The sequence below is a fragment of the Schistocerca nitens genome, chromosome 4, assembly GCF_023898315.1.
Source record: "Schistocerca nitens isolate TAMUIC-IGC-003100 chromosome 4, iqSchNite1.1, whole genome shotgun sequence".
Taxonomy (NCBI): Eukaryota; Metazoa; Arthropoda; class Insecta; order Orthoptera; family Acrididae; genus Schistocerca; species Schistocerca nitens.
Genome location: NC_064617.1, coordinates 730,861,765 through 730,889,496, shown reverse-complemented (window position 1 = coordinate 730,889,496; position 27,732 = coordinate 730,861,765). Strand labels below are relative to the sequence as shown.

Below are 27,732 nucleotides of genomic sequence, written 5' to 3'. Positions count from 1 at the left end.
GTGTCCACTATTTGATTAACAGCAGAAATTTGAAGCCTGTGGGATTCATACTGAAAACTCTTCTGAGAAAACTGTACATCATAATGAAAGATCTGGCTCTTTCAAAATCATTCTGTTAAAGCCATCATGTCATGTTCGAAGTGCAAATAATTTATTTATGTAAATTAAGGGAAAGGCTACCAATAACTTATAGCAGATTGATTAAACAGTATTCACGTTAGCTTTCAAGCACTAGCTCTTTTCCTAGCAATAGTACACACACACACACACACACACACACACACACACTCTGTCCTGTGGCCACAGCAAGGCTCAGGAATTTCCCCTATTGATATCATTTATTTATCCATTCATCCACAGATCATCTTAAAATTATATTGAATTTGTCATCATAATACAGTGAAAATAAACACAGAATGCACAAGTATGCTTTTATGAGGATAGTGCACACACAGACTTTTTGTCAATATTATAAAAAGGATTGATTACTAATCACCATATAGTGGAGATATGTCCTGTGCTGGCACACGTGCTGCTTTTGCTTGTGGATAGTGGAGGATCCATATTTTTCTGCATTGTATTGAGATTAAAACTAACATGCAGAGCTAATGATTGTAATCAAAGCTGAAATTGTGATGTAAATTGAGAGTTAGGCAGTAATTTTATAAACTGCCTATTGGCTTCTGTCTCAGGTTCTTCGGCCGACGTTCATCTAATGATTTTTCTGACGTTTCGCCAGCACGAGTGGCTGGCATTGTCAAAGCTTCACCCTCCATTGCCGGTGGTGAACTGGAGGCGAGCTCGCGGCCGCAGACTATATGTACCTGGCGCGCCAACGTCCGAGGGCTTCTCCGCGGTCATTTCCGGTGCGGTTCTCCTCATGCTACCTGTGACGGTCGTTCGCTGCAGTACGGGAAGCCAGGATCCGTTTACCTTAAGGCTTTCCTCTTTCTTGTTGAAACTGTTCGCGTGTTTTTGGATTTCTACAGCTTCTCTGAACAAGCGCGTGTGATAGTGCTTCTCTACAGCCAGAACTTCCGTGTCGGCGAATTTTATTACGTGGTCGGTCTCATTCAGTGCGTGCTCTGCCACGGCCGATTTCTCCACCTGCCCCAACCTGCAATGTCGCTTATGCTCTTTGATCCTGGTGTTAATGGATCGTCCAGTCATTCCGACATAAACTTTTCCGCATGTGCAAGGTATACAGTATATTCCCGACATTGCAAGTGGGTCTCTTTTCTCCTTCGCCGATCTAAGACACTCTTTGATCTTCCTTGTCGGTTTGAAAATCGTCTTTACGCCGTGTTTGCGCAATATACGGCCGATTCTGTCCGTCACTCTGGGAATGTATGGCAGAAAGGCCGTACCCGACATTTCTTTTTCTGGTTCCTTACATCGCCGAGTGTTTAGCTCTGTTACACTTCTAATGTAATTTGTGGAGTACCCATTGCTCCTCAGAACAGTTTCCAGGTGTTGCATTTCTCGTTTGAGGTGTTGAGGCTCACATATTCGTCCTACTCTCGTTACGAGCGTACTAATCATGCCTCTTTTCTGGCTCGGGTGGTGGTTTGACAGTTTGTGCAGGTATCGGTCCGTGTGTGTCGGTTTTCGATACACGCTGTGTCCCAGGTTTTCGCCGTCCCTTGTGACCAGCACATCTAGAAATGGCAGTTTCCTGTCCTTTTCTACCTCCATGGTAAATGTTATGTTGGCATGGAGGCTGTTCAAGTGTCTCAGGAATTCACCGAGCTGTTCTTCACCATGGCTCCACACCACAGGTACGTCGATGATACTTTCGTGGTGGAGCCATGGTGCGCTACAGCTGCAACTGGTCAGCGCGGAATGTAAACACAGGTAAGAGGTTACGTTGCTCGATACGAAACTCTCACAAATATCAGGTCACAACACAAGAAAGGCAGAGGTGAATGAAGAAACCACTAATAAGTCACTTATATAGTAAATAGTATCACAAAAACCGTTAAAATATGTATTTGAAACCTAAAAATATATAAAAACTTGGAGAGCGATCTCACATGCAGTCACTCGCTTATGACGTCACACCAAAGATTCTTTAACAGAATATCGAAGCTGTAGCCTTCAGCCCTTTACATCAGAGGGGAGAGCAAGAATTACAGTCAGCAGTTCCTCTGAATCTGAGGAATCAGAAAGTGTCAGTGAAACGGTTCAGAAAAGAGTGTGCTTAAGTGACACGTTTTCTGGAAAGAAACCGATATCCAGTCATTAAACCACTACTTTGATGACTCGAGTTCAGGACATAAATGTCAACTAGGTACTGACCCAAGCATTCTTTCATTTTTTCCGATATTTATGTCTGAAGAACTGTTGCAATTTATTGCAGACAAAACAAATCGTTTTTACCTTTACACCAGGGAAAATACTACAGAATCTGAGAAATCTCGACTGTCAAAGTGGAAAGACACCGGACTTGAGTAAATGTATTATTTTGTTGCCATTTGCATTCTAATGGCGCTAGTTAAGAAGTTAAAATTAAGTGATTTTGGTCCAGAGATACACTTTTGAACACACCAGTTTTCAGCAAAGTCATGTCCCGAGATAGTTTTTGTCTACTTCTGAGAATGCTATGCTTCAGTGATAACTCTGTGAGTACTGGAGGCGACAGCCCATTTAAAATTAGGATTGTTGACAAAGTTTATAAGACGTTTTGTAATTCATTTCGTGCACATCACAACATTTCAAATCCAGACATGACCTCAGTACCGTAAGTGAAGAGAAACACTTTGAAATATCAGGTATTGAATTAAGAGGGATTGATATCACCAAGAAATTAATCATTTTGTGTGTGTATAGATCTCCCAGTGGTAGTGTGGACACTTTTTTCAATAAGTTAACAGAAGTTCTAGATAAAGTCTTAAGTATAAAGGTCAACATAATTCTGTGTGGGGACATTAACATCAACACTAACATCATAAATGAATCCAGCAGCACCTTCATAAACATCCTTCAGAGTTTTGGCATGTCCCTGTTGGTCAATAGTCCAGTAAGGGTTACCACGACGACTTCATCAGTAATTGATCATGTGGCCACAAATATGGACAGGGAAAAATGTGATGTAGCTGTAAAAGATCTCGGACTATCAGACCAATGCTGTCAAATAACAACAGTAAAGTCAGGCATTGAATCTTTCCCTAAACTAAAAGCCTACAAACGACATCGATCAGAAATCAAAATAAAAGATTTTTCAAAAGAACTAGAAAAACAAAGCTGGGATGAAGTGTATAAGGAAACCAATGTGAATATGAAATTCTCTAAATTCTCCACATTGTTTAAATTGAACTTTGAAAATGCATTTCCAAAAGTATGCATGTCTGTATCAACATCTCACAAAAATAGATGGATAACAGCAGGTATTAAGAAGTCCTCCCAAACACTTAAACACCTCAGTTCCATGAAAAAGATTCTCAGGGATCCTGAATTCTTAAATTTCTATCATAGATACAAAAAGATTTATAGGAAGATGCTGATTGCTGCAAAAAAGTCATTTAATGACAAGTATATAATGCAGAGAATAAAAGCAAAGCAGTCTGGGATGTTATAAAAAAGGAAATGGGGAGAGGCAAACTATGTAAACGAGCATTTTTCAAGTATTGCAGAGAAGTTACAGTAAAAATTCCCCCAAACAAATACAACACCTGTAAATAATGTTGCACTAAATACAGTGATGTTACTTCCAACCACAGAGAATGAAGTCAATAAAATGTTCAAAAACTAAAAAGTCAGTAGGCTTAGATGAAGTATCAATGTGTGTACTGAAACAATGCAAGGGATTATACAAGACCCCTTAACAAATATAATAAATGAATCCTTCACATCAAGGAAATTTCCAGAGCTGTTAAAAGAAGCAAGAGTTGTACCTTTGCTTAAGAAAGGCAATGCAGAAGACATAGAAAATTACTGGTCCATTTCCCTGCTGTCAGCATTCTCAAAAATAATAGAAGCAATTATGAAAGACAGATTAATCAATTACCTGAATAAATACAATCTTTTAAGCGAATCACAGTTTGGTTTCCGAAGTGGCAAAAATATGGAGTCAGCCATAGTAGAATTCACAAAGGTTGTACATGATGCTCTTGATAAAGATGAGTGTGTCACAAGCATATTTTTGGACCTTTCTAAGGCATTTGATACAGTCGACCACAAGATTCTATTAAATAAATTAGAAGCATTAGGAATAAGAGGGGTAGGTAATGGACTTGTTTCGATCATACCTAACAGATAGGGTACAAAGAATAGAGATAACACATACTTCAGATAGATCTAAATATTTAGTAAAACACTTATCAAAACCAAAATACATTAATATAGGGGTTCCGCAAGGTAGCATATTAGGACCAATACTGTTCCTGATATACATCAATGACTTTCCCAGTAGTGTTATTCAGGGTGAAAAAATCCTCTTTGCAGATGACAGCAGTATTATAGTCACTGAGAAACTAAGAGAAATCCTTGCCAAGAAAGCAAATGAAACTCTCAAGGAAGTTTATGATTGGTCAATAAGTAATAAAGTGACATTGAACATCAAGAAAACAAATGCCATGAATTTCAGTTTGAAGAGGAAAAAGACAATGTTTAATTAATTGTAGATGGCACGTCTATAGACTGTATAACAAAGGCAAAATTTCTAGGAATGAATACTGATTCCCAGTTGAAGTGGTATGAACACACAAAGGTACTTGCAAACAGAATGTCATCGGCATGTTATGCCCTTAGAACCCTATCATCAGTGTGTAACATGCAGTGTCTTGTAGTTACAGATTATTCATATGTACACTTAATTCTTAGCTATGGCATTCTTTTTTGGCAAACAAATGCACAAAGTATGAACACAATTTTCAAACTCCAGAAAAGAACCATAAGAATAATAACCAAAAATATTAGGTGACCTCATTGTAAAGATCTGTTCAGAACATGGGGTATTTTAACTGCTCCGTGTGAGTGCATTTACCAGTCAGTTGTACACATCAAAAATAATATTGGTAATTGCTGCACAAAAAGCTCTGTCTGTGACCATACAAGAGATAGACTCAACTTATATTTACCAAGAAAAAAAAAAAAACGTAAAACTCAAAACAGCATTTTCTACCAAGTAATAAAACTGTACAATAAATTACCAAAAGAGATTAAAGAAATTGCAAAAATACGCTTATTTAAAGCGGCAGCTAAAAAGTACCTGTTATGCAATACATTTTACACATCGAAGGGTTACTTAGCTTAAACAGAGTAGGGGTTTGTTAAAAAATGTTACACAAATAAATAATAATAATTATAAAATATCCAACATTCCACGTAACACCTTCCCTTTATGTTTTTTTTTCCTTCTTTTTTTTTCCTTTCTAGAAATACGCATAGCATAATACTAACACCTCTTCCTCTTTCTGAGCTCAACTTCTCACTTATTATGGAGGGATGCTGACTCAGTTTTGCAGGATAGCAAATGGGAAGTTGCAGTACAGAAAAAGGCCCAGAGATCACCAGTGTGTGTGTGCGCGTGTGTGGGTGGGTGGGTGCGCACGCGCGTAGTGAGTGAAGTGTTATGAAACAATGTGTGTATATTGTGTGCAAACTAACGACCCAAAAGAATAAAAACCATCTTTTATGAGTAAGAGGCATGGACAAATTCTTCCCTATATAAAAAGGAAGGAGACAGTGACTCATTACTGTTTGCTTTGTGATACTTGAAATTAACAGTAGTAATACGTCATAAACTACAATATGTTGATTACATTTTGCTTCACTTAAATATGTGTATTATCTCAATGATTCTCAAGCAAATAATCTATCACTGAAAACGTTCAGACAGCACAATGCCGTCAGATTGGTGAACAAAAAGCCAAATTCATTAGATATGGAATACAAAATAATTTAGTGCATTAGTGAAAGCATACTGACTTTTAATAGAGAGAGAATTGTTGAAATTAGTTTTTTCAAGCATTTGCAGAAAACTGAACCCCTGTGACAACAAATTGTTGTGAAGTGGGATCATAATAATAAATGAATGCAATTAACATAAAAAATAAAAGTGAAAGTTCAGTTCATTCAGTGCTTTTCAGTGACTGGTAGCAGGGGACAAGGCCAGAATGTGATCATTGAACAGCATCCAATTTTAGAGTGAAAGAAGTACAGACAATGCCAGATTATAACTGTAAAAACAAAGGAACCATTGCAATGTAGGTTTATGATTATATATTGTTAAAAGGCAGGAGGAACTAACTGAGAATGTCAGTAGTTGCTTGTTGTCACTTTTGTTTGTTTCTAGCCTGGAATTTCCATAATTGTTATTATATTTAGGCTAATACTCCAGAGCTGCTGAGATTCACAGCCACATTTTTTTTTTCTTTTCTTCCCAGTTACTGGATCACAACGTGCAGCAGATTGTAGATTATGGTTTTACTGTAGAGCAAGCTGAATACGCACTTCGTCAGAACAGGAATAATGTTCAAAGAGCTTTAAAAGTTTTGCAGGTATGTGATTTCATGTTCACAAATTTTGAATTCTAAAACAGTTAATGCATGTAATATATTTACTCATTTTTAGATTGAAAATCAGATGTATTTACACAGTATTATAGGAACTTGAAAATTAAATAATAGTATAGAAGGCATAATGCCAAAAGATCTAAAGAGATACTCAGTATTTTATCACTCCAGTGGATGTCTGATTCAGCAAAGCAAGAATCATACATTTGATTTTGAAAGCTTGAAAGTATTACTTCTTATTAGCCTTTGTTTTATCTCAATTCGGTCTGTTATGTGACATGTCCTTGCATCAAAATTGTCATATGTAGTGAGTTGGTGCAGTGTTTACCACATTTCACTCGCATTTGGGAGGCCGAACGTTTATATCCATGTCTGGCCATCCAGATTTAGGTTTTCCGTGATTTCACGAAATTGCTCCTAGAAAGGCTAGAGCATTTCCTATGAAGGGCGCAGCCAATTTCTTTCCCCATCCTTGAAATATTCTAAGCTTAGCTTCATCTCAGATGACCTCTACGTCAATGGGACATTAAACCCTAGTCTTCCTTCCATCCTTGCTTCTACAAAATTGTGATGTATTTTATTGACAAGAATGAATGCATGCTCATAAGGATGGAATGACAATGTGAGAATTCACAAAAATGTGTAAAATAGTATAATGCAGGTAATATTTGGAATTTAATTTCTTAATGGCAGAAGCTAATTTACGGGGTGGTGGGATGGGAAAGGAGCTAGTCGATGGTCAATTGTGTGATTATCCTCAGAAGTTGTTGACCATTTTATCTGTTTTCGTAATTGTTAGATTTAGTTTATTTACCCAGCGTGTTTCCTAAATATGACAACCTTTCCAAAATTAATTTTTTTTAACATGTACCTTACGCAGCGGCGAGCAGATGGACAAAGGAGAGATGATAGTGTTCGGGAACGACCTCGATCTGAAGGAAAAGGCAAAGGTGGAGATGAACGTGAAAGAAAAAAGAGAGGAGAGAGGGGAGGTGAAGAGGACGGTGGTGCACCTCCAAAACCATCTGGAAAAGTTCAACTTTTTGCATTTTTGGAAGACAAGCTGCCAGTGTCATCAGGTAAACTTTAACATAAGCTGCTTATAATGTGAGATTCTGGGCTGCTAGATAATTATTCTAAGGGTGCATATATGTGTTTATGATTCCATTTTTTTATGAAAAATGGAATCTGCATGGAGTCCAAACAGTGAGGACGTTAGATCAGCATTTGTAACACCTCAAAAAGACAGTCAGAACAGTCATCAAAATATTCAGTGTAAAAATGAAACGGTCAACCCATCTGCATACCTTAAGCATATTTCCTAGAAAATTATTCCCTTGCAAATTGGATATTTCTTCATTTGACTGGTGTTTAAGATCATTACAACTTATTTCTCTTGACTATACATTAAACATTTACAATTTTCTGATTAAGACTTGGGCTACATCCATTTTCATCATATTCCATGAGCTGTTTTATGATTATTATTCTACTCTGTTCAAAATGAGTAACTATTATATGTTTCGTGTAAGTTAGTATAATGCCATTGGAAATTGACCTCCTTCATACTGTTTGCATATTTCAAAATCCATTGCACGCTGTGCACTGATTGGATCTTGGATAATCCATTTTATGTGTTGTTGCTAGATTGGCTGACTTCACTTTTTAAGTTGTCTGACCTTTGCTTTTAAGTTGTTTGCCCAGTCATTATGACATGTATTGTTAAAATAAAAAGAGCAGATCTTCAGTGACATTCTGTAGCAAGTGACTTCATTTGGGATTAAGGCTACAATAAAACTGACATATGGTGATACCTTGGAAGACAGCACACTATTTGAACTTCCCATTGTGTGCATACCATTGCCTGCTCACTTCATTTGATTAAAGGCTTAATTTTGTAGGAGGTGAGTTAGCATGATCACTTGTACTTATCGTGTCACCTCATGCACTTGCCTGCGAAAGGCAAAGATCCCAAGTTCGAGTCTCGGTCCGGCACACAGTTTTAATCTGCCAGGAAGTTTCATATCAGTGCACACTCCGCTGCAGAGTGAAAATCTCATTCTGGAATAGTTGCCACTATTTAAGTTCCAACCCTCATACATGGAAAATCTGAGAAGTATACCAGCAATGAGTATCAGTTGGCTCATGATAATGATGATGATGATTTATTTACAAGCTTGTTACTGTTAGCTCTCTTTCTTTCAGATGTTCCAGAGGAAAATTAAATTATTGCTTTGACTGTTATCATCAGTTATTGTTGTTCATTTCATCATCATAAATAAATCAGTTTCTGATTATTATTGTGTTGTTAAACATTTAAGAAAAAGACAGATTTGTGCGTGATTACTGAAAGTGACAAGGCTAATGTGCAGGTACAGTGCACTTCGCTCACCCATTGCGTGCTGCAGTAGTATGTTTGTTTCATTGTTATTTCCATTGCTCTTAGCCAATTGGGTGATAATACACGGTAACCGATGAGAATCACAGATTCTAATGATTGTTTCAGTGCAAGATATAATTTTGTTTTGTTTTTGCACAAGAAGCAGTTTGATTACTTATGTTTCTCTAATTGGAGACTAGGAGTTTGATGATTATAGATCTCGCAGTTATGGCCTATAAGGTTTCTTACTGATTTTTTGTAATAATTTTTTGGATGTTTGTTTCTTAGAATGTTGTGGGATTTCTTGGTATATTGTTTCGTATTTCATTGTAGTTGCTTTAATTGGTAGGGCAAGACAGCGGGATGGTGCCTGGATCACAGATTCATTGGTAAACAGAAGTTGTGCACGAAATTCTCTGAGCCTGTGTAGATTGTAGCCCGGAAAGACAGAAGTGATGGTGTGCTGTGGTTGTGCGAACAGGCTTCTCCTGTTTCTCAAATTAGTATTAGTCAAAAAAGTTGGTTTGAGGGAAACAGACTCACTGTGGGAAAAATATTAAAAATAACTTATTTGTGGGTTAAAAAATGGAGTACCACTTCCATTGTTGAACAGCTGCACGTATCAGATCACACTTGTCGATTGGCACAGTTTATGCCATTAAGTTCGTGTTTTGGACCGTGTGAAGAATGGCAACAGGCTTGGAGGAGTTGGGTTGCTCATTAAGACTGATGAGTCTGTGCTTGGCAAGACGTAGTATGGAATAGGTAATAAACGTGTTTCCAGCAGATGGGTGTTTGGTAGTGTGGGGAGAGTAACCACAGAGTATTTCTTTGATCAAAACATATTCTCCTGAATATGATTGAAAATAGTATGTTACCTGGCACTACAGTAATGTCCTATTGTTTTCAATCCTTAACTGTCAACCACGCAATTAGTTTCAAAGGTCAAGGTACAGGAGCTCATACCAATATGGTAGAAGGGTCATGGGCGGCCATAAAACAATCTTTTCATGAAAGAAACCACTGCAGAAACATGTTCAACTCCTACTTATTTGACTGTATGTGGAGGAGAAAGTGGAGTCAGCAGACTGACTTATTTATGTACTTCATGGAAATTGTTCATAATATTTACAATCCTGAGTAAAGCAATCATGTTAAGTCCCGCTTGTGAAAAATATTTTCTTGTTTATTATGAAAATATCATGCTTTTTGATTATGTGGTTAAGCAGGAACCTGAGAGCACAGTTTAAATTACTGCAAGTGAAATGAGTACAGTACAGTACAGTACAGTACAGTACAGTATGCAGTTTGTCAAAGCTACTTTCTTGTATGTGTGTGTTTTGTACAAATATTTCACAGTTTTCTAGTAAGTGGTTAGGCAGGAACCAAAGAGCTTAAATTACTTCAAGTGAAACTAGCAGTAATCATATTTACAATACTATTTCTCAGAATTACTGTGTTGCTTTTTACAAGTATGTCACCATTGTCGAATACGTGGTTACACAGGAACCTAAAACTGCATCTTCAGTTAGTGCATGTGAAAGGAGCAGCAATAATATTTACTGTACTGTTTCTTAAAATTACTTCATTGCTTTTTATGACTACATCATCAACTACTGCGAGCGAAACAAGCAGAAGTCATATTTACAGAACTGTTTGTCAAAATTTCTTTTCAGTTTTTAAGGAATATTCACGTCTTTGAAGTACATCGTTAGCAGGAATCTAAGACCATAGTAATATGCACGTAACAGCTCACTTGGAGTATTTCTCATTATGATGACACAAAATGCTGCTCACAATGCAGTTGATTTTTATGACTGCTCCCAAGTAGTCCTTTTCATTTATCATGATTCACTGCACTATTACCAACATCGTACATTCACTATATTTTTTGCCACAATAATTTTGGTAAATCAGCTACATTTATTAATGTAACATATAACATTACAAACAATGTCATTGGCTACTGACATCTGAACTGTGATTCGTTGCCTTCGCTTCCCATCATTCATTAAACAGTTACCAACTTCACAACACAACATAACAGCTACATACACCGTAGCTGCATTTTTATCTTGACAAAGTTTGATTTGTTTAAGTGAACCACATTTTTGTAACTGAATTCATTTGCATTTTGAAGTAATATCATGCTACAATCCATGAGGTGAGATGAATGATTGATTTTGACAGTTCTTGTGGCCAGCTAGCTGTGTTATTGGATATGACCTTAGGCAACTCATGCCCAGTAACTGCTACTTGCATTCTCTAGTGGCAAAAACAAAAACCATGGCAATATGTGGGTCGTATTTTTATGCATGAATTTATTTGCAGTTACTAATTGTAATATACAGTATGGTCGGAAACAATCTGAAAAGGCTGTAAGGGTGTTGCAGTGATGGTTGTCCTGAGAAATAATTTTTAAGAAAAAATTTGATACATTGCACTGTTTCTGAGTTAATTAGCATTGAAGTTAGCCAATCAGGCCATTGCACATGCAAATTCAAGTGACCCACATATACTCCGCCCGTGGCTCAGGCTCAGTTGTTACTGCCATCCAATGTCCAGTTTTTGTATCACTCTCTTGTTTGGTTTTAGGAAACCAAACGAAGCATACATTTGGTGACATCGTATCTGGTAGGCCGTTTGAACTTGTGTGCGCAAAAATCTGATTGACTAACTTTGATGCTAATTAACTCAGAAACAGTTCAATTATCAGATTTTTTGTGAACAGTTGTTACTCAGCACAGCGTACCCTGCAATACCCATACAAGCTTTTCAGTTTATTTCTGACCACCCTTTGTAAATTGTAAGAGTTGAGTGCTTGTAGTATGCTAAAATATCATAAAATTATTTGTTATACTTAACAACAGAAATTCAAACTATTTTCACAATATTGTTGAACATTCACAGTTTTTGTTCTCGCTGTTAAATGTTTGCATTATTAATTAATTCTACTAAAAGTGACAGAATCGTTTATCAGTATATCAGCAATTATAATCTGCAGAATGTAGTCACAATGTGACAATTAGTCAATGACATGCTGTCAAATCCTAAAGGTGGCAGGGGTAAAATACAGGGAGCGAAAGGCTATTTACAATTTGTACAGAAACCAGATGGCAGTTATAAGAGTCGAGGGACATGAAAGGGAAGCAGTGGTTGGGAAAGGAGTAAGACAGGGTTGTAGCCTCTCCCCGATGTTATTCAATCTGTATATTGAGCAAGCAGTAAAGGAAACAAAAGAAAAATTCGGAGTAGGTATTAAAATCCATGGAGAAGAAATAAAAACTTGGAGGTTCGCCGATGACATTGTAATTCTGTCAGAGACAGCAAAGGACTTGGAAGAGCAGTTGAACGGAATGGATGGTGTCTTAAAGGGAGGATATAAGATGAACATCAACAAAAGCAAAACGAGGATAATGGAATGTAGTCGAATTAAGTCGGGTGATGTTGAGGGTATTGGATTAGGAAAGGAGACACTTAAAGTGGTAAAGGAGTTTTGCTATTTGGGGAGCAAAATAACTGGTGATGGTCGAAGTAGAGAGGATATAAAATGTAGATTCGAAATGGCAAGGAAAGCGTTTCTGAAGAAGAGAAATTTGTTAACATTGAGTATAGATTTAAGTGTCAGGAAGTCATTTCTGAAAGTATTTGTATGGAGTGTAGCCATGTATGGAAGTGAAACATGGATGGTAAATAGTTTGGACAAGAAGAGATTGGAAGCTTTTGAAATGTGGTGCTACAGAAGAATGCTGAAGATTAGATGGGTAGATCACATAACTAATGAGGAGGTACTGAATAGGATTGGGGAGAAGAGGAGTTTGTGGCACAACTTGACCAGAAGAAGGGATCAGTTGGTAGGACATGTTCTGAGGCATCAAGGGATCACCAATTTAGTATTGGAGGGCAGCGTGGAGGGTAAAAATCGTAGGGGGAGACCAAGAGATGAATACACTAAGCAGATTCAGAAGGATGTAGGTTGCAGTAGGTACTGGGAGATGAAGAAGCTTGCACAGTATAGAGTAGCATGGAGAGCTGCATCAAACCAGTCTCAGGACTGAAGACCACAACAACAACAACATGCTGTCCTCTCCAATTGGCGAGTCTATTGTAGTAATGCTAATGGAAAAACAACACTCACATCGCTGTCAGAATCTGATTTTGATTAGTTTTATTCTTCACTGCTTGAGCTGTCACTGCTCCCTTTTAGAAAAATAACAAAATTTTACATGCAATCTTCTATCATACCTTTGTCTTCAGCTGTCTTTATGGTGATTTTTTCTGTGCTCTTAATAATTTCCTTCCAGGTCTCACTAGTCACTTGATTGAAAACTTCCACAAGGAAAGTCTCAACTTCAGATACAGTGAATTTTTTGTTGTTATCAGCAATGTAATTTTTTATTTGAGCTCTTACCACTTCAGTAGCACTGAAATGACAATGATTTGGTTGACGCCAAACAATTTCATGCCTGTTGCTTTTAGCTATGTCTTCAGTGATCTATGTTGAGAATTATTTTATTTTTTATTTATTTATTTGCTATAATTTTGAGCAGTTGAGCATTCTTCAAATATTCCGAGATTAACACCTTGTCTTTTCAGCCACTGAATAATGTTGTCTTTTCTTGTTGCCAAAATTGCTGTCTGATCATGAACAAGGAACAACTTCTGAAAAACTACTCTGTTCATGTCTTCATGATAATTTCCTGCCATTTTTTAATGATGTCTTAACAGGCAGTTTGGTACAAGGCCTTCAGATGCATATGCTTGTAAAACAATAATTCACCCTCTTTTTTCCAACAAACACAACTGTTGTCCTCTCGGGCATCCCATCACTCCAGTCTCTACACATTGATAAACAGCTGGCATGAACCCAGGCTCATCTAAACTCGCTATAGAAGAAATAATACTCTAACAAAGGATATTACTGCAGTCCACTACTGCAGAATGATACTGCAGCAATAAAACATGAACGAGAGAAAAAAAACTAAAATAAAACCTAAGTTGCGAAGGAAATGCACCATGTACGCAACAAAACACAGTACTCATACAAATGTCTGCCAGTAGCAAAATGTGTCAAAGGCTTTAGGAAGACTATGCAATGCTTCATAACAACAAACTGCCTCCAATGAACATGACGTCACAACTGTTTACATTAGATTTGTGTGAGCAGCTGCAAGCGGGTCCATGCGCATGTGCAGTTGAGTCGCGCATGTACCTTCTCCTGCTTATGGCCACAAAAGTGTGGCTGTTAGCTGTATAAGCAAGCAGCAAGATTCTACCCGGGAAAATTTTACTGGCACGTGCAAGCTGCCATATTCACTGGGAGCAAACCGGGGTATCTGCCCCGGGCGGCAGTTTCAGTCAAGCATTAATCCCTTGCTGAACAATGAAGTTATTTTTGTCGGTTTGCTAAAGAAATATGGCTTTATTAATCTTTTCCGCTGAGGCAGTCAATTTATTTGAAACGAAGCATTTAATTCCACACTATAGGCTAGTTTCAACTGTTCACTGCATTTCAAAAGAGCATGCTTTCATCTTTTAGCACATATGGAATTATGCCATAATAAAGAACCAAAAATGAGATAATACAGTACTGGTACTCCAAGAAAATTTACAACCGAATCTGGACATACGAATGTGCACTTTAAGCCGAATTATGCATTTTTGTATGGTTCACGAATTTCCTATGATGTCTTGTTTCTTTTATGACAAAATGTAAGATCTTTTAATGTTTTTCACGTACGGGCTTCCTGCGTCATTGTAGCTGCGCAAGCGCGGTGATGCCTGTTACCTGGAGCTCTCTGGCAACTGCTGAAATGAACCTCTTTCTAACAGGTCACGGGAAAATATTGCGAATGATTGATTGAAAAGCAGTAGTTTCAAAGTAAATTTCCTTTTATGCTAGATGAACTAAGTGCAAGAATGTGCAATGAATTTCTTAAATCACAGAGCTTTTGACTCTCATTGAAAAATCAACTATTTGAGGACGGCCATTTGGAAAAATTTCGACCCCAGAAGATCAGACAATTGTTCTGTCGGTATTAAAAATTTTACTGGTACTTTTGTGTGATGTATCTTAAAGTGTAACACGTGCAAAAAAGATCAACATTATACGTGAAAGTTTAGCTTCTCTTGCAGCTTATTAATCGTCGAGACCATTATTATATGTGAAAGCTCTGCTTTTCTTGTAGCAACACCATGTATATTAATTTACACCATTAACTTTTCCTATTTGTGTGTATGCGCCACTTATTAGTGATAATGTTATTAGCTCTGAATATCCGCTGTACCGGCTGGCGAGACTATGTGACATGAGCTATGACTGGCTTACAAAAGCGCATCGCAATCTCGATTTCAATGCTTCGGAAAGTAACATGCGGTGTTTGGTGGAATTTGAATTTATACTTTCCTACGAAAATATGCAGTGTACATGGACTTTTTGTCTGAGTTTCGTTTTCTAAATGGCTGAGAAATTCTACGCCGGTGTATAAAACCATTGCCATTCAAAGGATTGATAAGTTTTACAGTTTCGAGGAAAAGTATACTGTCACGTAACACGGGAAAAGTGTATTTTCACCCGGGCGAAAGTGTGTTTTTGACCAGGTAATCTGGGAAAAATCCGGGATTTTTTTTTTCCTTGTCCACATATACACCCTGTTCTTCCTTGGCTGATTTTTCTTGGCGCTTGCAGCCTAGTTGTGGCACTCCCAACACAATGTAGTACTGTTCTTTCCCTGTTGTTATAACTGTATTCTTATATACTTTCAAAGCTGTTGCAGTCGTCTTAACAACCTGCTTTTCTTCCTTGGTTTCATTTACCATATTTAACCAATGTAGGCTGTGTGTGAATATAGGCTGCACCTAAATTTTTAACATAAGATTATAGTGAAAAGTAAATCTTGAATACAGGCCACACTACTAAATTTACCTCTGATTATGAAGTACTACCATGTTACACTGTGGTTCTACTACTACCTACATGATGCAGACATTAAATTATTTTGGCAACCTTACATAACAATTGAGCAACTTCAGATTATCAGCTACGCATTATGCAAAGGAACACCGGAAAGCAGGAGCTGGATGTAGATTTCATGTAGATGAAAAAAAGTCATATTGAGGGCTAAAGGGAAAATATCCAGATGTGGAAAAAGATGTGGTTGACTTTGTAGTTCAGAACAGGGAATGTGGATATCCCATTGCAAATGAAATGATTCAAATTGAAGACTTCAAAATAGCACATAAACATTTCACCAATGGAATTTAAAGTTTTGTATGAGTGGTTTTGACCATTTATGCAGTGAAATAATCTCTTTGTAGAACTAAAATTCCACAAACACTGCCTCAAACTTATGAAAACATTTCAGAATCTTTCCAGCATTACATGATCCAGATTCAAGGCAAAAACTGTTATTTACATTCCCAAATAAGGAGTGCAGACGAAACACTGGTCTATTTTGGTGTGTCGAATAGCGCTGCAATGATTCATGTAGGGGAAAGTAGTTTGAAATATATACATGTTCCCCTCTCCCCACCCACTCAAAAGAAAAGAAAGGGGGGGGGGGGTCTGGTACTGTATTTGCAGACAAGTTATAATCGTTTCTGCTGTTTTCTTCTTAAGTCTTTGATGGAAAGTAACTGCAGTTACATGTAGTGGTATTAATTTCAATCCACAAAATACAGTATATGTCATTTTCAAATTGATGATTTATGATCTGAGGGAGAAAACATTGATTATAGGCCACACCATGAGTTTTCAAGACAAAATTTAGGTAAAAGAGTACAACCTATATTCATTCAAATATGGTAGTCAGCTTGCACCACTCATCACAGTGGACATGGTTTGAAATGAAATAGAAGTGAATAAACACTAAAAACAAAATGAATACAGATTCAGTTTCTAGTTCAGCAAAGCAAAACTACAGTACAAGTTACATGTGAGGCACACACTAGTAATTTCAAACGTGTGTGTGCTAGTTCTGCAGCGCGGCATCGTGGCTCATGCTATGTGCTTGGTTGGCATCAGGCTGCCAGTTGGCAACGAAACGACATTATTAAGCTGTCAGTACCAAAGACTCATCTCCCAGACTATTCTTGTTAGATTTATGATATGCTCATCTCCGTAACAATGTCATATTTTATATCTTAACTCTGCATAATTATGTTTTTTATCCTTTTTTTTTTTTTTACAGAGAAAGAAAGTGAGCATAGAAATGCAAGTAACATCAGCAACAACACTGGAAGCAATACTAGTGGTGGCAATGTTACGACATCCAACAACATAAATGCTGATAAGAAGCAGTTTGGTATAGACATGACAAACAAAGCTAATTCCAATTTTCGCACGAGCAGAACTGATCGCCCTAATTATTCTCAGTCACGCAATAATGGCAGCAGAGGAGGAAACGTTAGTGGAGGTGGTAACAGTGGAGGTTCGAGAAGTAATCGAGGATCAAGAGGAGCTAACAACACAGCTAATAATATGACTTGGAGTAATGGAAGTGATGTACGAAGTGGTGGGAATTTCTCTTCTAATGCATCGGCAAGGGACAGTGATCGTGGCCGTCACTCATCGTCTGCTGGCAACAGTGGTTCCACATTACAGCAACAGAAGCCTCCACGTTTTCAGAATCAGCAAAGGTTCCAGCAACAGCAACAACACCAACAACCACCACAGTCACAACAACTTAACGACAATTTTTATGGACAGCCATGGGCTAACTCCTACCCAGAAACACAGTACAACACCAACACTTGGTCATCAAAAAATTCTGTTCCGAACAGTTCAAATAACAAAATTAGGGATGATTATGTAAACCATGAAACATTTTCTTCACTTGGGTATGAAATGAATAAGAACAGGTCGCGCTCAAATAATGCTGGAGCTGGAGGATTTGGAATGAACTTTGAACCTGATACAGACAGCAGAATTTTGGGAAACAGGCTCGAAAGAATGAGTAATACTAGGAATTACCCACCACAACAGGATATTCTGAATAGCAAATTTGGCACTCTTCCACAGAGTGGAATAGGCCATGATACATACAGCAGTTACACATCTCCACCTCCTAGGATTCAGCAAACTCAGCAGTTGTATGGTGGTGCAGAATTTACAGCTTACAAGGACCCAGTACAGCCTGCAGTCTCGAATAATGTCCACAACTCAACTGGCAGCAATTATAGCAATCCAGGACAGGGCATGTATAGTTCTCCTTCCAACCATTACATCGCGGACAACAAAGTGTGGCGATGGCAGAAGGGAGACAAGTGCATGGCAAAATACTGGGAGGACAATGTGGTGAGTCAAATTGACATGTGAACCTAAAAAATTACTTGTAACATCTCAATAGAATCTTTTTATATGACAAACCGTATGAATTCAAGTTCGTAGCATTGAAAACCTCATGTTTCAAAATTGCTCTGATCCAATGTAGTTTTACACAGTGGGTACAAAGAGAGATGTGTGTGTGTGTGTGTGTGTGTGTGTGTGTGTGTGTGTGTGTGTGTGTTGGCGTGTTGGGAGAGAGAGAGTCAATCATGTATAAATTATAAAATTATGAAACTAATTCTTGCACCAGCAAAACTGGTCATTCTAGTTATTCTTGGTCATGGAATAGTGGTAGCAAAGGAGTAATGTTAGTGAAGGTGGTAAGAGTGGAGGTGCTTAAACATGTTATATTTCTGGACCTCACATAGACCTAATTTCGTTCTACTGTGCTATAATTTCATATGCAGCAGAACACTGCTGCGAGATAAATTTAATCCTGCAGAAGCAACAAATCAAAAACATCTTTGTATCTCGTGAAAAATGTTTCTTACTTATATCTGTTGATGGGTTGAAAGGTAATTAATTTTTCACTAAATATTTAGATAGATTTTCTTGGTTGTGCATACTGTGAGGAATGATTAGGAAGCTTTTATTCTTCTGTTAAATGATAGTTTTTTCTGTTTAGTGTTTACAGATAATATTGGATGTACCTTATACAAGAAATATTCTTAAAATTTCAGATGCAAGTTACTTCATTTAGGTAGTTATTGGAAATGATCTGGAAACACTGGGAGGTCTCAGATTGATTATGTAATGGTAAGGAAAAAAATTAACAAGATTTGAAACTGTAAGACATTTCCTGGGGCAGGTTTGGACTCTGACTATAATTTGTTGGTTGTGAACTGCAGATTAATTCCGAAGAAATTTAATATGGTAGGAAATCAGGGTGACGGGATGTGGATAAAATTGCATGAGCCAGTGCTTATTGAGAATTTCAGATGGAGCATTAGGCAACATTTGACTGAAATGGTGGGAAAGGAATAAAATAGGGATGAATAGGTACTTTTGAGAGATGAAATAATGAAAGCAGCAGATGATCACATAGGTAAAATGACTAAGATCTAGCAGAAATTATTGAATAACACCGGAGATCAATAATTCCAGTTCCAGAGAAGGCAGATGCTGACAGAATATTACATGAATATTACCAAGCTATCAGTTTAATAAGTCATGATTGCAAAATACTAACATGAATTATGTATAGAAGAATTGAAAAACTGATAGAAGCCAAGATCTTGGTTAAGATTATTTTGGATTCTGGAGAAACGTAGGAACACAGGGGACAATACTGATGGTATGACTTATCTTAGAAGATAGTGTAACAGACAAACTCGATGTTGGCAACAACAAAAGTCAACTGAACTGTCTGATACTCAACTCAAATGCTAAGTTCCATCATCATAAGTGGAATTCCCTCTCTCTGTAAGCAATCTACATTAATTAAACAATGCATGTTGGCCACTTTTGAGTGTATTTACTTTTTGCTTTTAGTGTAGGAACTGTACTATTGCAGATACAAGTTTTTTAGTTTTTACTGTAGATTATAAACTAAATAAATGTGTTACCCACAGTCAGTGTTGATACAAACGTAATCAGTCTTTTAGTGTTATTGTTTCCATTTCTACAGCATTGGTGTCCATTTGTAAACTTCATCATTTGTTGTTGTTGTTGTTGTTTTTGTTGTTGTTGTGGTCTTTAGTCCTGAGACTGGTTAGATGCAGCTCTCCATGCTACTCTATCCTGTGCAAGCTTCTTCATCTCCCAGTACCTACTGCAGCCTACATCCTTCTGAATCTGCTTAGTGTATTCATCTCTTCATCTCCCTCTATGATTTTTACCCTCCACGCTGCCCTCCAGTACTAAATTGGTGATCCCTTGATGCCTCAGAACATGTCCTACCAACTGATCCCTTCTTCTGGACAAGTTCTCCCCAATTCTATTCAACACCTCCTCATTAGTTATATGATCTACCCATCTAATCTTCAGCATTCTTCTGTAGCACCACATTTCGAAAGCTTCTATTCTCTTCTTGTCCAAACTATTTATCGTCCATGTTTCACTTCCATGCATGGCTACACTCCATACAAATACTTTCAGAAACGACTTCCTGACACTTAAATCTATGCCCGCATCTCGTGGTCGTGCGGTAGCGTTCTCGCTTCCCACGCCCGGGTTCCCGGGTTCGATTCCCGGTGGGGTCAGGGATTTTCTCTGCCTCGTGATGGCTGGGTGTTGTGTGCTGTCCTTAGGTTAGTTAGGTTTAAGTAGTTCTAAGTTCTAGGGGACTTATGACCACAGCAGTTGAGTCCCATAGTGCTCAGAGCCATTTGAACCATTTGAACTGAAATCTATACTTGATGTTAACAAATTTCTCTTCTTCAGAAACACTTTCCTTCCCATTGCCAGTCAACGTTTGATATCCTCTCTACTTCGACCATCATCAGTTATTTTGCTCCCCAAATAGCAAAACTCCTTTACTACTTTAAGTGTCTCATTTCCTAATCTAATTCCCCCAGCATCACCTGACTTAATTCGACTACATTCCATTATCCTACATTCCATTATCATTACCCAGATGAAATCGTCAAGTTGGAATAAGACACTTTTCATTTAATACAACCCAACTATATTTGAAAATGTTACAAATGGAGACCTAGGAAAGCTGCAACAGTCAAATACACTGAATAATACAGCTCTTTTCCACAGTTAATTGAGATTCATTTTTGAATGGTAAAATGTATTCTTTGAGCATTCAGTAAAAGAAACCATGGAACATTTTGGAAAGGGTTTCAAGTTCAGGGAGAAGAAATAAAAACTTTGGGATTTGATTATGAAGTTGTAATTCTATCAGGATGGCTAAGGACGTAGAAAGCAATTGAATGAAATTGATAGTGTCTTGAAAAGAGGTTGCAAGATGAATCCTTATCAACAAAAGTAAAACAGTAGTAATCTAATGTTGTCGAATGAAAACGGACAGTACTGAGGGATTTAGATTACGAAAACGTAGTAGGTAAATATTGTTCTTTGGACAGGAAAACAACTGACGATGGCTAAAGAAGAGAGGATATAAAGTACAGACTGGCCAAAGCAAGAAAAGCATTTCTGAACGAGAGAAATTGTTCCCAGCAAATATAGATTGAAGTGTTAGAAGTTTTTTCTGAAGGTATTTGTCTGGAGCTTAGGCTTGTATGGAAGTGAAATATGGCTGATAAGGACTTCATACAAGAAGAGAACACAGGCTTTGCTGAAGTTTAGATGGATAGGTCGAATATGTAACGAGGAGATACTGAATCAGATTGGGGATCGAAAGAAATGTATAGTACATGTGGGGTATGGTTTAAATACGATTTTTAGTTTTTGTTCTAATAATTTGTCCACATATGCAGCAAAAGCCTGTAAACGACAGAAATGGGTAACGTGAAAATAGTCATAAATGAGTTATCTGTAGTCTGCGTTCCTCTTCCTAGCATTTCCAGCCCTCCCTACTCCTGTCACCATATTGATTTTGAATACATGCAGCACACAAAAATTCATGAAACCAAAATCGATGAGGCAATAATTGTGTGAAGCCCACACAAAATTTCTTCACGCAAGGCTCGTGCTAATGTTCAAGTGGATGCCTCATGATGTTGGAACAGACTGTTCAGACACTAACTTCTGACTGGCTGACACTGACTCTGAATGCCCTGTTGGGGTTGTTTATATGCCCTCAGTGCCATCACAGGGTGTATAAGACCCAGGAAAACTGGAAGATCTCTGAAAAACCTGGGAATGTTTTCATCCAGGAGAAAACTGGGAAAACCCCGGGAAATTTTTAGAATTCTGAGAGAATTTTTTGTTTGGTTTAAGTTTTCAGTTAAATTTTTGTAATTTTGACTGGTAAAAAACAATACTCTAACAAAAGATATTACTGTATCCCACTACTGCAGAATAATAATGCAGCAGTAAAACATGAATGAGAGGAAAATAAACGAAAATGAAACTTAAGTTGCAAAGGAAATGCACCATATACAACAACAAAACACAGTGTTCATACAAGTGTCTGCCAACAGCAAAATGTGTCAAAGGCTTTAGGAAGACTGTGCAATGCTTCATAACAACAAATTGTCTCCAATGAGCGTGACATCACAACTGTTTACATTAGATTCGTTTCAGCAGTTGCGAGTGGGTTCATGCGCATACGCAAAGTGTCGTGCATGTACAGTACCTTCTCCCTTTTCTGGCTACTGAAGTGTGGCTGTTAGATGTACAAGCAGTAGCAGCAAGCAGCAATCCAGAAAAATTTTACTGGCGCACGCAAGCTGCCAGATTCAATGGGGGCAAACCGGGGTATCTGCCCCAGAGAGCAAGAAAAAGCCTTGTTTCATGAAGCGCTTAGTATCCGGCACAAGTTGGTCTATCGATTATTCATATGATTTTGAAACGCATTTCTGTTGGTTTTTGAACATTTGTGAACTTATTATAAGTTTATTTCTGAATGGACCATTTATGGATTTTTGGATGCGTGCATAGTGTATGTCATGTCTCTGCCAGTGGAATCCCTGTCGCATCTAGAAATAAACTTTCCTGTAGACAGAAGGGGACGGGGGTATACGAGCTGAGCAGAATAAAGCCGAACGGGTGAATGTCAATCACTGTTTGTTTATGTGATTGACTGGGTTTGTGAATGATCAGCGTTGTTATAATTACCAGCGAAATCCATAGATTCAGACTACCAGAGTGGAAATAAACTACTATCAGGAATAACAGGTAATAAAGATTACATATTAACTTCTCGGTATATCCAAGAAAATGAAATTTTGATAGAAAATTTTTGGCCAGACCGCTACACTAGTAATGGCCAGTTGTACAGATCCCAGTAGCACCCACCTAAGTTCTATTATGGGAGTAGCATGGAAAACGTGTTGTACGAACACATAATAATGCCTAACCAGAGAATAAACGCAGGATAACTAAGCAGTTGATTGTGGCAGTGTTAGTGAAATTAACCGGAGAATAAGTTTAGACAGTGGCAGGAATAGTTACAGAATTAGTAATGACAAGAGTATTTGTTAGAACGAGGAAAGGGAAGAAACAGGGACATCACACAAATTATGGAAGAATATGATGATTCCAAATTTATAAAAAAAATTTCATACGACTACTTTTTGACCTCGTGCTTGAGAAACTGGAGCGCATGAATGAAATGTGAAACTATTTTGGAACACAAAGCTTTTTGCTTGTAGTAGGCCTAATAGGCATTTGATATTGGTACTTTGTGGCTCAGTCTCACAAGTCGTACAAACCTGTGGCCATTTGTGCTGCCTGTCCTCGTATACATTTCATATCCTCCGTTAAGTCTTATTTGGTACTGGTCCCAAACACTACAGCAATATTTTAGGATGGATCACAAGTGTTCTGTGAGCTGATGTAGACTCTGTGAGCTGATGTAGAATGACTGCCTTTCCCTAGCTTTCCACCAATTATCTAAAGTCTGACACCTTCTTTACCTACGACTGAGCCATATGTCACACCCATGTATTTACACGAGTTTTCTGATTCTGACTTATTCATATTGTTGTCATAGGATACTATGTTTTATTATTATTATTGTTGTTGTTATTTTGTGACGTGCAAAATTCTATGTTTCTGAATAAGTGTAGCAAATTTTCACAATTTCGGTATCTTATCAAGATGTGACTGAATATTTATGCACCTTTTCTCAGGCAGTTCTTCACTATAGATATCTGCCTTATCTGTGAAAAGTCTGAAGTTTCTATTAATATTGCCTGCAAGGTCATCAGTATAAAACATGAGCAGCAAGACACAGCATACTACTCTGGGACACACCTTCAGTCAGTTCTACAGGGTTATTACAAATGATTGAAGCGATTTCACAGCTCTACAATAACTTTATTATTTGAGATATTTTCACAATGCTTTGCACACACATACAAAAACTCAAAAAGTTTTTTTAGGCATTCACAAATGTTCGATATGTGCCCCTTTAGTGATTCGGCAGACATCAAGCCGATAATCAAGTTCCTCCCACACTCGGCGCAGCATGTCCCCATCAATGAGTTCAAAAGCATCGTTGATGTGAGGTCGCAGTTCTGGCATGTTTCTTGGTAGAGGAGGTTTAAACATTGAATCTTTCACATAACCCCATGCGATTTCTTTCTGTGGGGTTAAGTCAGGAGAGCGTGGAGGCCATGACATGAATTGCTGATCATGATCTCCACCACGACCGATCCATCGGTTTACCAATCTCCTGTTTAAGAAGTGCCGAACATCATGATGGAAGTGCGGTGGAGCACCATCCTGTTGAAAGATGAAGCCGGCGCTGTCGGTCTCTAGTTGTGGCATGAGCCAATTTTCCAGCATGTCCAGATACACGTGTCCTGTAACGTTTTTTTCACAGAAGAAAAAGGGGCCGTAAACTTTAAACCGTGAGATTGCACAAAACACGTTAACTTTTGGTGAATTGCGAATTTGCTGCACGAATGCGTGAGGATTCTCTACCGCCCAGATTCGCACATTGTGTATGTTCACTTCACCATTAAGAAAAAAATGTTGCTTCATCACTGAAAACAAGTTTCGCACTGAACGCATCCTCTTCCATGAGCTGTTGCAACCGCGCCGAAAATTCAAAGCGTTTGACTTTGTCATCGGGTGTCAGGGCTTGTAGCAATTGTAAACGGTAAGGCTTCTGCTTTAGCCTTTTCCGTAAGATTTTCCAATCCGTCGGCTGGGGTACGTTTAGCTCCCTGCTTGCTTTATTCGTCGACTTCCGCGGGCTACGCGTGAAACTTGCCCGCACGCGTTCAACTGTTTCTTCGCTCACTGCAGGCCGACCCGTTGATTTCCCCTTACAGAGTCATCCAGAAGCTTTATACTGCGCATATCATCGCCGAATGGAGTTAGCAGTTGGTGGATCTTTGTTGAACTTCATCCTGAAGTGTCGTTGCACTGTTATGACTGACTGATGTGAGTGCATTTCAAGCACGACATACGCTTTCTCGGCTCCTGTCGCCATTTTGTCTCACTGCGCTCTCGAGCGCTCTGGCGGCAGAAACCTGAAGTGCGGCTTCAGCCGAACAAAACTTTATGAGTTTTTCTACGTATCTGTAGTGTGTCGTGACCATATGTCAATGAATGGAGCTACAGTGAATTTATGAAATCGCTTCAATCATTTGTAATAGCCCTGTACATCTGTCGTAACTTTCCATCCTGGATGACACGCTGCGTCCTTCCCTACCAAGAAATCCTCAATCCAGGATAAATTTCACTTGATCTCCATGCTGTGCTGGTTGATATAGAGGAGATTATTCTGATCAAAGATACCATTACATTTGAGCATAGAATATGCCCTAAGATTCTACAAGTGCAAGTGCATGTCAAGCATTGGTGAATGTCTTCTGCACTCCTCATAGACAGATGTGACTTGTTGTTACTTCCCAACTGCTGGGCACAGCTTTTTATTTGAGGAATATGTGGCATAATAATGGTTAAAAGGTGGCTAGCTCAGTTACAAATGCTATGTAAAATTTGATAGGGCTTCTACCAGGCTCTATAGCTTTGTTCAGTTTTAGTGATTTCAGCTGTTTTCTCAGTGCCACTGACACAAATGTCTATTTAACCCAACTTTGCAATGGAGCAAAGATTAAATTTGGGCAAAATTTCTGGATTTTCCTTTCGAAAGCAACATTTGAAAATGTAGTTCAGCATTTCTGCTTTTGCTTTGCTACTATCAATTTCAGTTCCTAACTTTTTCACGAGTGTCTGGACATCGTCTTTAGTGCCACAAACAACCCTTACGTGCGAGCAGAATTTCATTGTGTTTTTTTAGAGATCTTTTGATTGGATTATGCTGTGGTAGTTACTGAAGGCTTCGTGCATTGCCATCTTGACAGCCAAACCCTTTCAATTCAGTATCTCTCTATCTGTATCCCTATACTTCATTTTACATACATAATGCAGAAGTTGCTGTTTCTTTAGAAGAATTTTTACAATGACACTACTATCATCTAGGATTCCTCCCATCACAAACTGTTCTTCTATGTACGTATCTATAGAGTGCATTGTCAACTATTCTTTTACACTTAAGGTGTAGCTGTAAATGCTTCTGTCAAGAACCAGACGTTTGAAGTTTCTTATTGAGATGTGACACTACTGCCTCTTTATCGTTTTGCAGAACAGGTGGATCTCTCTACTTGTCCCCTTCTGTGGTATAGCGATGTAGATAGTTTGACTTACGGCAGTTTGGGTTCGCCTTGATGTGCACATGGATAGCCGAAGTACTGAGGCAACCGCTCGCCCTAGGGGGGGAACTGCGGGTTTGAGTCACAAAATATCAACTGTCCCTAATAGGTAGTATATCTTTACCTAGCAAAGCTGATACCAAGATATTCACATTCAGCAGGTTCACATGAATTAAACTGTCTGTTACCTGCTTGTAAGTAGTTTGTACAAAGTTTATATTAGCTGTCCTTAACTAAATAAGTTCACTGAATGTACATAGGCAAGAAAGTCTTTGTCTGGGAAAGGACCACTGTTTTTGATGGCTGTGCAATAGAACCAACACAATAACAAGCCAGTGAATACCACAGTTCTGGCACCAGTGTTCCTTGAGGCCAAAGTTGCAGTGTTGCTTTGTGGTGGATGGCTGGCATCTCAAGGTCAGCTCCATAAGACAGTGGCCTAAAGACTGGTGCAGTATCTAGATTGTGTCAGCGGAAGAACACGTCTATTAGCGAACATGTGATGGATCGGAGGGGATTAGATCTTGCTGGCTGCATCTCCTAGGAGCATGGGGCTGCCACATGTTGGTGAGATGAGTGCTTCTGGTCGCAGTGGTGGCATCCAGAGTTGCCCCTCTGATGAAACGTCATTGTTGCTACTATCTTATGGAACTATTAGTATTTTGGATCTTGCTTCTGTGGCCCTTTGAGCCCATGTTTTAGCTATCCATGACGCCATCCTATCATGCTGGTAAGCTGTGCACTCGCAACATGGAGTAGTACAAATCCGCACATGTGGAAAAATATATGTTGTAGTGATTGCACTAGCCTTCAATACCAGGATCACTGAACGTAAATGGTATTACAGGATGGGACAGGTGGAGAGACTGGCCATAGCGGAGCATGTCCTGTGTGAGACCAGCCATGTAGTAAAATTTTTCAGGCAGGGAGGTTCTTGCTTTGGAGAGGAGCTACACCCTTGCTTGGTCAGGGAAACCACAGAAATCCACAAACATGGCAACAGTTTCTGCAAGAACGAAGAAAGCATAAAGGTTAGTGGTTCCTGGATTCTCGTGCTGTAGGGAACAAGAGGAGGACCACTGTGTAATGTCCATGGTAAAGCCCTCAGGAACTGGTGCAACTGCTACATATAAACTCCAGCTGCAGGCTTCACGCCAGTCTGCCACCATCAAGGGAGGGTGAATCTTTGACAGTGCCAGCCACTGGTGCTGGCCAAATGTCAGGAGAATCGTTAAAACAAACTTCGGTCAAAGATCTCAGCGTGAAAGCTGA

At 38.5% G+C, this 27,732-nt stretch overlaps 1 protein-coding gene across 1 annotated transcript in view; it reads left to right on the top strand.

The window, feature by feature from the left end:
- The window catches only part of LOC126252916 (tudor domain-containing protein 3), a 141,840-nt gene that overhangs the window by 63,080 nt on the left and 51,028 nt on the right, over positions 1-27,732 (top strand). The window contains exons 8-10 of the mRNA XM_049953902.1: positions 6,387-6,500; positions 7,396-7,594; positions 17,085-18,190. Of these exons, the coding sequence (XP_049809859.1) occupies positions 6,387-6,500; positions 7,396-7,594; positions 17,085-18,190 (1,419 nt within the window). The remainder of the gene's footprint in view (positions 1-6,386; positions 6,501-7,395; positions 7,595-17,084; positions 18,191-27,732) is intronic.